At 33.8% G+C, this 12,655-nt stretch overlaps 1 protein-coding gene across 3 annotated transcripts; it reads right to left on the bottom strand.

The window, feature by feature from the left end:
• Positions 1 to 3,984: 3,984 nt before the first annotated feature.
• Positions 3,985 to 11,813, bottom strand: LOC128158192 (glycoprotein 3-alpha-L-fucosyltransferase A-like). 3 transcript variants are annotated; one of them, XM_052820948.1, is made up of 2 exons: positions 11,238 to 11,371; positions 3,985 to 7,043 (listed from the first exon to the last, which is right to left on the bottom strand). In XM_052820948.1, the coding sequence occupies exons 1-2, from the start codon at positions 11,344 to 11,346 to the stop codon at positions 5,791 to 5,793; spliced, it is 1,362 nt and encodes a 453-aa protein (XP_052676908.1). In that variant the 5' UTR covers positions 11,347 to 11,371; the 3' UTR covers positions 3,985 to 5,790. The 3 variants fall into 3 exon arrangements, 2 of the variants coding, with proteins under 2 accessions (XP_052676908.1, XP_052676918.1); XM_052820958.1 differs by having other exon boundaries at positions 3,985 to 6,697; positions 11,238 to 11,365; XR_008239930.1 differs by lacking the exon at positions 3,985 to 7,043 and adding an exon at positions 7,091 to 10,476 and having other exon boundaries at positions 11,238 to 11,813.
• Positions 11,814 to 12,655: the final 842 nt, after the last annotated feature.

Genomic DNA, 12,655 nt, shown 5'->3' with positions numbered 1-12,655 from the left:
TGTGAAACATAACATTCAAAATAAAATGTTAAAAAAATCCGGTTCAAAGAAATTTGTCTGCGCTAGACCTTTGTAAATTTCTAGTAAAAGGAGATATTTTGATGAATGATTAAATCAACAAAACACAGAGAGAGAGAGAGAGAGAGAGAGAGAGAGAGAGAGAGAGAGAGAGAGAGAGAGAGAGAGAGAGAGAGAGAGAGAGAGAGAGAGAGAGAGAGTTGTGCACTTTATTTGATTTGATAAAATTATATAATTCAAGTATATGACAGGATTTACTGACCAGAGGCATATTTATTGGTCTTTTGATAAAGTTTGCCACAGCCACGTAACATCTTTTTTGAAAATAGGAATCCTAAAAAATCCCTAAACATTGACAAACCAACTAAGGATTCATTTGTTTTTGTTTTTTTAATTTATACAATCCTATTCCGTTTGGAGTTGGAGTTCTTTTGTCTTTTGTTCTAAGAACGGACAGCATCGAGTTAATCTGTAGACAATACTGATAGCATCGAGTTAATCTGTAGACAATACTGATAGCATCGAGTTAATCTGTAGACAATACTGATAAAAATAGTTAAAAAAAAAAACTTTTTACAATAAAATCAGCCTTCCAGAAAACTGTTAGAACTTTCCTTGGTTCATTCAGGTTTATGCAAGATTTTAAAAAGCTGTGCTGCAAAAAAAAATATATTCATTAAAACATCTATGTTGGAAGAGCATTTTTTATTACTAAAACTTAATCAAAGTTTGGCTAATACTGGTTGTGTTATAAAAATTTTCAGTTTGGGAAAACAAGTAGGTGCATGGAGCCCCCCCCCCCGGTAATGCTTCATCCCTTTACAACTGGATTGCTAGCGTCCTTTCCGACAGGACTTTGTCGATGGGAAAATCAGTGTCCAACTATATAAGATTGTGAAGTCTGGAGTATCCCAAGGGTCGGTCCTTTGGCTATATTTGTTATTGTTCTACATCGATGACATATACCGGAAGGCTTGTACGCTGTAGTGAGACTATTAGCTGATGATTGTAAATGTTTGACTGTTACATCAGAATTAGATACCCAGACACCAATACCGACTTCCATAGAATGGGCATTTTGTAAAGCGTTGGAAAGGGGAATGTGCAACATTCTGTCAGTCAGCAGCAGGCTTTGGGTAATGCTAAATGTAATGGTAATGCAGTGCAATGTTCTCAAAGTAATGCTAGTAATGTGTAATGCCACAAATTTAGCATTACAAATAATAGTAATGTAATGCATTACTGTCCAAAATCTAGTGTAATGCTGGCATTACATGGCATTACTTTGAATTACTATGCTTTTTTATGCATTTTCATTTTCATAAAATTGTGATGAATTGGATAACTAAAATTGTATTTGATTAAAAATTGTTTTAAAGAGGATAAATAACTCTTGAGATAAGATATTTTAGTTGTGTGATTTTAAAAAATTAAAAACCCGGCCATTCTTAAAATGTCAATATAACTAGCTATAACACAATTTCATAACATTTTAAGAGTGTTGTTATTGAGAATTTTATATCATTTCATATCATTTGAAAAATTTACTCCAATTAGTTGTGCATTTAATGAATTCTCTACTGTGAAGAATGTGTCAACAACACACAATGCCCCAAGAATAATCTAAGTATCAAAACAATCTATTGTTTTAAGGGGTGCTTAACACCCCAAAACCCACCCTTAATCTCTTGGCTTAAAACTTACTTCTAATATAACCCATTTGAAAATATTAAAATATATATTAGATTTTCAAACTCGACATGATGCAGTTAAAAGATGAAACCTTGGATACTTCGATAATCGCAAAATGCAACAGCAATCTTGTATAAGTCATTAAATTTGAACGTGCTAGTGAACATGAACATGTAAAAATGCTTTATATGTGAAAATTTTGCAAAAACTTTTATTCAGCTTTTAAATTACTTTTAAATAACTAATTGACTTTACACAAAGTAATGGTAATGGTAATGCATTACTTTACTCATGTAATGGTAATGTAATGCATTACTTCAAGAAAATTAAGTAATGGTAATTTAATGCCAAAATTCATGAGGTAATGGTAATGTAATACATTACTTTGCAATGTAATTCGCCCAAGCCTGGTCAGCCGGAAAATAAACCATATATACACCAGAATAGACTACATGGCAAGGTTCTTGAGCGTACATGTAAAAAGTGCAAAATACTTTGGATGTCTCGTAATATTAGATCCTAAGATGGAGCGACCACATTAGTAACTTGAAGCTACTAACTTCTTTGGCAAAGCAACAAGAGACTCTGCTTCCACCGTGATCTGAATAACAGCTGTGTACATGCACATAAAGGAAAGTGCATACAAATCAGTAGTCATGCCCGTACTGGAGTATGATGCGAACACGCTGTCACTGGAGTATGATGCGAACACACTGTCAGTAACAGAATGGAAACATATCAAGTGTGGACACCATGATCCAACATTTGAAATGGCATTCATTCGAATAGCGTAGACGAAATACCAGACTGGTTTTGTAATAACGGAATTATGTAGAAATTTAGAAAATAAACCATTTCCTTGATAATCCGTATAAAATTCTATAAAAAGTAATCCCGATACATATACTAAATAAACAAAAAGCCAGGTATACAGAATTTTAAAGACGAGCCCCAGTTATGAATATTTCTTATACATCAACATAGAAAAACTTTCATAAAATTCAGAACATCAAATCACCATCTGGCAGTGGAGACTGAAAGGTGGTACAATATGCACTCGGTAGAAGGGTTTGCAATTTTGTAATTCAAGACGTACATGTACTGTTGATGAATAACAATACAACCTTGAATTTATGTGAATACTGTCTTATTAAATACCTAAAAATAGATAGCAAATAGATAGAAATACCTAAATACTAGATACTTTACGTCACTAAATGTAATCAAGTTTTGTGAAAATACCAAGTTTGCCATCTATAAACTTCACAACATTAAACTTATGTAAAGTTATAAGTACCACTAAAAGTTTAATTCTTTATTATTTGTCATGTTTCCTTTTTACCTCTTGACATTCTCTTAATTTTCTCATGTTTTTAAGCGGCAGAGAGACCCGATTGGCTGGTAGGTAAAGTTTCAATTTCTGTTGTTTATATAATGTAGATTGTAGAGATTACATAACATAACAAAAAACAAAAAACAAAAACAAAACAAAACACCAAACTACTTCTAGGAACAACGTTTTCAGTGAACTTGTAATATAATTAATTTTCTCCAATAGCACAGTAATTGCATCTTCATAGTGCCAGGGTCACCAAAAATACCTATAGCTGAAGTTTTGCACTTGTTCGTCATATCATGTTCATGCTAATTTCTAAGAAAAAACGTGTATATTTATTTGAAATATCTTCGATGCTGTCTGTTCTCCTTCGTTGTTTTCCTATTTTGATCCTCTATACCGAAGTCCTACTATCTTTTTCAGACCCTTTTCCTGTATGACAATTTTGTACATGCAGGCACGTAGCATCGTTTCTGAAAGTGGGGGGGGGGGGGGGGGCAGACTCTTCCAAAAATTCTTGACAAGCAAAAAAAAAAAAAAAGGGGGGGGGGGGATAGGTTCGCGTAGTTACATAACTTCAATTTCAATCCTTATTTCCTTATTTTCATATTAATTTTTTTACATGCTCCGTAAAAAGGGGGGGGGGGGGGCAACTCCATGATAATTCAATTTTTTATATGTTAATTTTAAAAAATTAGTTGCTGCGAGAAAATGCTACGTGCCTGACATGTATGTATATATACCTCCGACGATTTGGGTTTTTTGTGTATTCTATTTCTTTATTCCTCTTGTACCAAAATATTTGGTTTGAGCGAATAAACTGAACTTGAACTTGAATAATGTATCGGTACCAGCCGCAAAAAAATACTTCACTGACTTATCTAAACAAGTATGTGCAGCGACGTGACAAAATTGTTAGAGGGTAAAATAACAACATGAACAGGGAAATAAATTTTAATAAACAATGAAAAAACCAACATAATAACTGAACTAATAGCTAAGTATTTTGTATATAAGCATAGATTGAAAAAAATGTACATGTGTTTGGACCCTTCCTTATAAAACGGCTTACGTTATAACAACATAAACGATTAATAAAATAATATTAACAAGAAAATAAATTTTAATGACAACAATTTAATTAAATAATAATAATTGAACTAAATATGGATGCGATATGCGATATACAAAATAAAATAAATAAAAAGCATATACTAGATATAATTGATAAATTGACAAAAAAATGTGTTGAATATTTAACCGTTCTTCATAAAATATCCCGCATGGAAAACAAAAAAGAAATAAACAAAGTAAGAATAAACAAAAGAAAAAAAAGTGTCCAAGTAGCGAAACGTTAGTGGACAATGCACTCGCTTGTCACCGCTGCAACCCGAGTTCTATCCTCGCGATCGACAGTGGCTGTATGTGATAGGGTATGGCGGTCGCCCGTTTGGACACGTGGGTTCTCTCCGGGTACTCCGGCTTCTTCCCCCACCAATGACCCCCTCGCGCTAACATCCGTGCCGACGAGAGATATTACAAAATGTAATATAAGTTGTAGAACTTGCTCATCAATCGTTTTAAAACATTTTTGTTATGTAATCCTTTATGTTTTTGGTACATTATATAGCATAATATATTTAGATTTTTAAAACCTGTACATTAACTTACCTGTAGCTGTATATTAAGTGGAAAAAACTGTCGATTCTTAACTTAATCGTCAGCTTCTCCAACTTAATGTACAGCTACAGGTAACTTAATGTACATGTTTTAAATGTTGAAAGCAATACCCACACATGGTCCTCAACAGTTAGGAAAATTTATTTTAATTCAAATATTAACATAAATACCAACATTAGTATTTAAAATACATGTATTATTTTACAACAATATGAGTTTATCATCTCCGGATGATTTTTACGTTTTCATTTTTTAACAATGGCCATCACTTGAATTTCCCCCTTTTCCATCACTCGAATTTCCAACACTTGAATTTTCCCCTTTTCCATGAATAATTTCACTCATTTGCCATTTCCTTAATAAATTAACAGCCCATTTTGTTTTGTGCTACATTTTCTTTGAGAGACCTTTCTTCACCAAATCATCTAATTCTGCTTGGTTAAGCAGTTTTAAAAGTCACTTTAAAAATCTTTTCATATTCTCCACACCTTGACTAGCTTCTATTAATTCATCGTCTTAATTAAATCAAACTGTGTCTTGGTTTGCTGTTTTCTTTTTCCATGTCTAAAATGTCACTCAAAATGCATCCGTATTTACACTTTCTTCTGGATCTCTAAATGTTTATTGCGTCAAAAATATACTTTCTCCATCTGATGAAGACATCTTTTGTCCTTGAGTTTTACCTTGAGGGTAGTCAGAAATCACCTTAGGTATCATTTAAATGTAAAATTACCTGGCACTGTCCATTAAGTTCAACAATACACCATTATTTTCACCCCTTTTCTTGTTGTTTTTTAAATGGACAATCAATAGTGTTACGTAATCTTAGCATTCATTCAACCCAACACCTGAGACAGTTTATTAAGTTAACAATAGAGAAAATGTTTTAAGTAGGATAAAATCATCAAACTGTCCATTCAGTGAGAAAAAGAACTGTTCTCTGCCCTTCGGGCCTCGAACAGTTCTTTCTCTCACAGAATGGACATTACAGTTTTTGGATTTTCTCCTTTACGTAAAATAAAGTTCAGTTTAAAAAAAGAAGCGGATAAATGCACGTGGATTGTTTAGATCAAATCACTTGGTGGGAAGCAATCTGGCCGGTTGTTGGGTGTCACGATCCATTTGTAAATGTCGCCATATATTCTGACATACTTTTCACGATTGTTCAATCTCCGACAAATATTGCACATATTTCCTTGCCAAGATTCTGCGGCGTAACTTGAGACATAGTTTCTTTTCCACTCGACAAACTGCTTTTGCAATCCCGGGTCATTTCCGACACTCTTCAAATACGAAGACAACTTTCCTGGAGAGGAGAAGTCTTTTGTGTCGATGTAAGATCGGGGTGGACTAAACAGGGAATAATTCGCCCCGCCCCTCATGATCGGAATGATGTTGTGTTGAGTCACGTGATGCAGTCCTTTTTCGGTCACATAGTCCTTGCATATTGCGTTTTCAAATGATAAATAAAAAAGATACTTCTCGTCAAGTATGTCGTAACACCGACTTTTAACTAAACCCCAACACTCTCTTATTGCAACATCCCTTGTTTTGGGACAACTTTTCGGCGGCTTCAATTTTCCGCAGGAGCCATATATATCAACGGATATGCTCTTTTGTAAAGAACGAACATACTTTTCCCGCTGAGAAGTTGTGCTGCAGTGAGAAACGAACCAAGCAATACCACGTTTGAAATTGCTGCTATTTTTCACTTTTTTTTCTACATCCCTCTTCTTTTTCACTTTGTAGACACCATGAACAAATGGAAAATCCGAGTCCCTCCGGTAACTTATTGTCCAGTTCACTTTGTTATTGTATTTGCGCATATTATTTTTCGTGAGAAATTTACTACCAGTTTCTTTCAACAAGTAATTAGTAGATTCATACTGAGCAAAAATCCAGACCTGATTAGGTAATTTTTTTGGTAACGCTCCGCCTCCGAGTAGATCCACTACAAATATCACTGCATCACTAGTATTATATAATTGTTTGTCTGTGGATATTTGGCATGTGTAAGGACAGTTATTCCAAAAGGTGTTGTTTGTAAACGACCCCCATATTGCTTTTTCCCAGTGTTTCGCATTATAGAGAAGAATGGTTTTTGTTTCATGCCGATTTACCGGGCTTTTATTTGATACGTTGGGGAAACGTCTGATTAGTTCTTTCTTTTTATCTATGAAAAAATGTGTGACCTCTATATCTTGATAGTATAAGATTAATTGAAGGAAAATCCCAACCACAAGAGCGACGAAAACATAGCGACTGATCTTCCCATGCACCTCGAAATTGGTTGTGCATGTTGACCAAGGCATCTCACCTGAGGAAAAAAGTAAAACAAATTACATTAACATTTATTCAATTACTGTCATGAATTATAGATATAAATGTTTGTTAATTTTAATTCTGTCAGACATGTAACTGCCATATATTTTTCTGATTACATACCGGTACATTACAATACTAGTATAATTACAGATTGATTACGCAAATAGCTGCAGTTCTGTAGTTCCCGGTCTGAAAAAAATCCGTATGGACGACCAAAAAAAATTTGAATGGACCACCTAGTGGTCCATTCGATTATTTTTAGACCAGGAATTATCTAGACCTGCAGCTATTACGCACCTTGACCAAAAGTCCACGCATATCAAAATGACTATGTGAACAACTGAGGAAAGTTATATAACAGAATGCTTTCTTCAAAGTTTCATGTGGCCAGTGGGTATGATGGAACAGAAAAAATACATTACATGCAATTGCGGATGATGTTGATTTTATTTTTTGATCGTTAACTTTAAATTCTACAAAATCGCAAAGAAAACATTTTACTGTTTATGTTACCATGTACCTCTGAATGACCCCCCCCCCCCCCCACCAAAAAAAAAGATCATCACGTTTAACTTCTTGCAAATATGCACATCTACACGTTTGTCTTAACAACAACAAAAAATGCGAGGCTCAAATGGACCAATGTTCCAAGAAAACCCATAAAATACAGATTTTAAATCCTTTTTTTGGTCGCTTTACGCCGAATTTTCACGATCGATTTTATCGCAAGAATGTATGACATCACTTTTAGGTAAACCATTGCACCATATAGCACATTTGTCAAATTTCGATTCAGTACCATGTACGAACGAGTTTGGGCTTATGATAAAGGCCAAATAAAATTAATGATCTATAGGTTGCTAACATCTGTGCACTAAACATCATGTGTATATCTAAACAGCTGGGTAATACTTTGATGATTTAATACAATATTTTTTGGTTTATGGGTTTTTTCACTAGCAAAAAAAAATTCATACGTTCTAATATTATATCAATGAGGAGGACTGCCATCACAAACATAACAGCATTACCAACAACAACAACAACATAACCAACATCAGAACGCTAATACCAACATCTAAAACAAGTTTACCACCAACATAACAACAAAACCAACAACAACAACAACATAACCATCACCACCAACAACAACATTATCAGCATCGTAACACTATTACCGACATCTATAAGAAGTTTACCACTAACATAACAACAACAGCATCATTACCAACATCAGAATACTAATACAGCCATCTATAACAAGTCTATCATAAAAAACAACAGCATTACCAACAACAACAACATCAATATTACCAACATCAGAACACTACTACATGTACAAACATCTATAACAAGTCTACACACAAAACAACATAACCAACATTTGAACACTACTACCAACATCTATAAAAAGTCTACAACCAAAATAACAGCATAACCATAATTAGAACACAATATCAACATCTATAACAAGTCCACCACCAAAATAACAGCATAACCAACATTAGAGCACCACATCATCATCTATAACAAGTCCACCACCAAAATAACAACATAACCAACATTAGAGCAACACATTAACATCTATAGCAAGTCTACCATCAAAATAACAGCATAACCAACATTAGAGCACCATATCAACATCTATAACACATCTACTATAACAACAACAGCAGCAGCATTACCAACATCAGATCACTACCATTAACATCTAAAACAAGTTTATCACAACCAAAATAACAACATAACCAACGACATCATCACCTAATACAGAGTTCTTGAAATCTTTCGGTCCTGTCGGCAAGACCGATAAAAATAACCAAGGACCCATTACTTGAGGTTGCCTGTCAGTCCAAATGACCGGTAGATATGGACAGAGTAACTTGCGAAAATATAACTAATTTTCATACTCACTGAGGAGATCCGAACGCATACGATAAATCTAGAGGAGTTTTTCGCGGTTTTTTTCGCTCTCTCTAGACTTATTATACATTTTAGGAACACCTCAGTAATTATTACTTCCGTTGCTTTCGATAAGTTTGGCGAGTATTTCGTACATATTGATACGGTGTGTTTATAATGCAGCTAACAGATGTATTCAGACAAGAGGAATAAGTCTTTCAATCATTTTCCAACCTAGATGTCGTCAGAAATTATGGGAGAAAGTGGAGAACTTGTTTTAAACATAGCGTGAACTGAGGGCCCCCTATAAATCCAAGATGGCGAGTGTTGTCTCGTTACGTTTTTTCAATGTACATTGCATACACCGAAACAGGGTTTTCAGTGAATGTTTTTATTGCAATACACAGAAATACACACAAAAATCCCAATGTAATCATTTATAAATTTTTTCGGGAAATAAGAACTCCGCTATCTGACAACCGAGCCATAGTAACATATGAGATGTGCAGAAAGAGAACGAGAAAGAGAACAAGAAGAAAGTTGATAATGAGAGAGGGAAGGAAATAATAATTAATGAAGTGATAAATAAGAATGTTATCAGGAGCCAGAATGTGAAAGTTAGGAGAAATCAGAATAATTAAGGTAAAAATGAGAGAAACTATAAGGCAAATATACTTGTAGTTTTTCATCTTTCTATTGAAAATGTTTGGACTGATAGAATCAGTCTGGACTGACAAACTTCTGATGGTTGTCACTCCAAATGACTGACAGTGGAAAAAAGATTTCAAGAACTCTGACCTACTACTATATATCATCCGAACACTTCCGTACTATAATTTTGCCCAAGTTATTGTTTCCGTCACGTTTTTGACAATTTCTACGAAAATCAACACACCTGTCAATCAAGTTTAATTGAAATTTATGAAAAGGAAATATACAAGAATTCTTCATTGAAAGGTCATCTGATTTTACCCGGTGAAACTCACAGGTATGAAAACAAAATTCTTACGGAGATTTATAATAGGAACTTTGAAATTCATTCAGAATTACTCTGGACATCTTGCACATTTTTTTATCATTATCATCCGGGGTATATGCAAAATCCATGTAGTCTTTTTGTATTGAGCTGACACGGTGTATTGAAACCTGACAATCTAGAGGGGCGTTTCAATGGGGAGCTCTTGAGATTTGTTTCAATACTATTGTATAAACATCGTTTGAACTTTGAGGAATTTATCAATATCAAATAATTTATGAAAAATTTATGAAAAACAGAGAATACCATGTATAAAAGTCAACCATCAACTACTAGTATAACCAACATCAAACCACTAACACCAACCAGTACAAGAAGTTAACAGAAAAAAAACACTAAAAGAATTACAACAACAAACAAAGACAAAGTTCCACATAATTAACAATATAAAGTACGTGAAACGGAGCGGCATCGTTAAGATCATCAACTCACAAGCATCAACGCTGTTGTTGTTATTATGACAATCCAACTATTTCTGCCATCTAATCTAAAATTCACGTAGAGATGGATTATAATATTTATGCAATTATCTGAATGACTGGCGGAGCGTTAATAGAAGTCTAACCTACTGAATATAAATCAACCAAAGTAGAAATCCATCTAGCTACGCTGTTCTATCAATTTCAACACATTGTTTTCATTTTATTGTTCCTTCGTGCCAGGTTCGATACACCATCTTTTCATGTAATTGATCTATGATCAGGTAATAAATGTTTACAACTGTGCAAATGCAGTCCTGCTGAAATTAATCAATTTTCAAGAATCTTATTATTGTTTGAGGTTTTGTCTACGTATTGGTCCTAGTTTGGACATATATTACTTTGGCATATAAAAGAAAATTCGGCCTTTAAATTGAAACTATCATGTGTAGTTAATCCTAACGGCTTCAACAGCATTGCGAAACTTGTGCGTTTGTTGTGATAGCTTGTACACCGTTGTACAGTCTATAACTTTAAAACCACGCAGACTTCTTTTTAATAGAATTCCCCCAAAACACACTGTCGCATCAAATAAATGAAAACAGTTTCGGAATACCTCTCATATCGCTCAATAACTCGGACTTTTTCCTCCTCATTTATCGACAATTCAGAAAATCAATTTTGTTTGAAGGATTTATAAAGTAACCTATAGCAGAATATACATGTAGTTGGCCAGTTCGTATATATATATGTACATATAAAGTGTAAACCTGTACAGTATTTTCTTATATTAAAGATATACTAAACGTGAAACAATACTACAACTTACCAACACGCGAGGCTCGCACTTTCAGAGAGGAGTTTGTTGACAATGAAATAAGCTGAAAAGTCACCGAGCCGTGAAACACCATGCATACCCTCAGGCGGATTTTGTTCATTCATTTGTCATTTAAATCTATTTATTCAGTAAAGCTCTTTGAGCTATTGATAATATGTCTGGATTTTTGAACACGATTATCTTCCATACAAACAAGACTGTTGACATGTTACATAAGCTGGACAAAAACGAATTATTTTCGTTTAACCGGTCCCTATCAGATATCCGTTACAGACACTTTAGTAGGAGAGCAAAGCACGCTTGTTTAGATAAATTCGTTTAATCAATTTTACCAGGACATAGATATTTCCTTTCTAGGCCACTGTAATTTCTTGTTCGTCGGACAATAAGTGAAAAAAAGCCGAAAAAAAGTACGAGCGGGCGAGCGATTAAATTATATAATTATTTTTTGTCAAAAATTTTAGGCGGTACATAAATATATTTGTGCGGACAGTTATATTTTTCTTCTTGTTTCTGATTTATAAATTAAAACTTTTTAAAATACAAAAAAGCGGAAATAGAACAAAAAAAAAAAAAAAAAAAAAAAACAGTGCAGAATTTCATGGATACAGGAAATTAATAATAAGTAGATGCGATCTCGTTGCGAGCAACGAGTGGGTCTTCCGTCCGATTTTGTATAAGATGCGATGTAATGAGATTTTGACTGAGATTTAAATCGTTCTGATGTCAACTCTATTAAAATGAAATTTTCGAAAATCCTATAATTCATCCAATGATTTCGAAAAAGATGTCATTTGACGCAGAAATGAACGAGCATTACAAAAACCACGTTTTAAAATTAGTTTGAGTTCATTTTAACACGATTTAAATAAATCTAAATTTGGAAAAAAATTAAATTTCATCCAATCAATTCGAGAAAGATGTCATCATCAGAATTGCAATTGAAATTCAGATATCATGTTTTGAAATTAGTATAAGGTCATTTAAACACGATTTAAAGCTGGTTGGTCCGATTTAATATCAAATTTTGTGCATGCTCTTAAACGATGGTTATACTAAGTATATGTATAATAATAGACATTGCAGTAGTTTTCTCAGTCAATTTAAGCCAAGTTTCATAAAAATATTAAATCTGTACAAAATTTTTTAACAAAACAAACGAGATAAAGGGGTATCGTTATTTCGCCTCAGAATAAAATTCACACACGTCGAGACTGGTATTGTTGTATTACGACTTTGACATCGCTATAAATAATGGTCGTAATTCAGGCATATTACAAATAAACATATGTACATTTTGTTCACTAATTTTTCTGAAGTTTGCTTTGTTAACAATCGATGGATAGCATGCGGGTTGAATTAACCAATCATTCGGGGGACGAAACCAAACGGTATCCTTATCAAAACAT

Source organism: Crassostrea angulata, chromosome 1 (assembly GCF_025612915.1).
Source record: "Crassostrea angulata isolate pt1a10 chromosome 1, ASM2561291v2, whole genome shotgun sequence".
NCBI classification, from domain to species: Eukaryota; Metazoa; Mollusca; class Bivalvia; order Ostreida; family Ostreidae; genus Magallana; species Magallana angulata.
This window is presented reverse-complemented; position numbering and strand designations above follow the sequence as displayed.

Bases quoted from the DNA above. Each gene is read 5' to 3' on its own strand.
- LOC128158192 (XM_052820948.1), bottom strand. From the start codon at position 11,346: ATGAACAAAATCCGCCTGAGGGTATGCATGGTGTTTCACGGCTCGGTG. The intron at 7,044-11,237 runs GTAAGTTGTAGT...TTTTTTCCTCAG, and splicing joins AGTGCGAGCCTCGCGTGTTG to GTGAGATGCCTTGGTCAACA.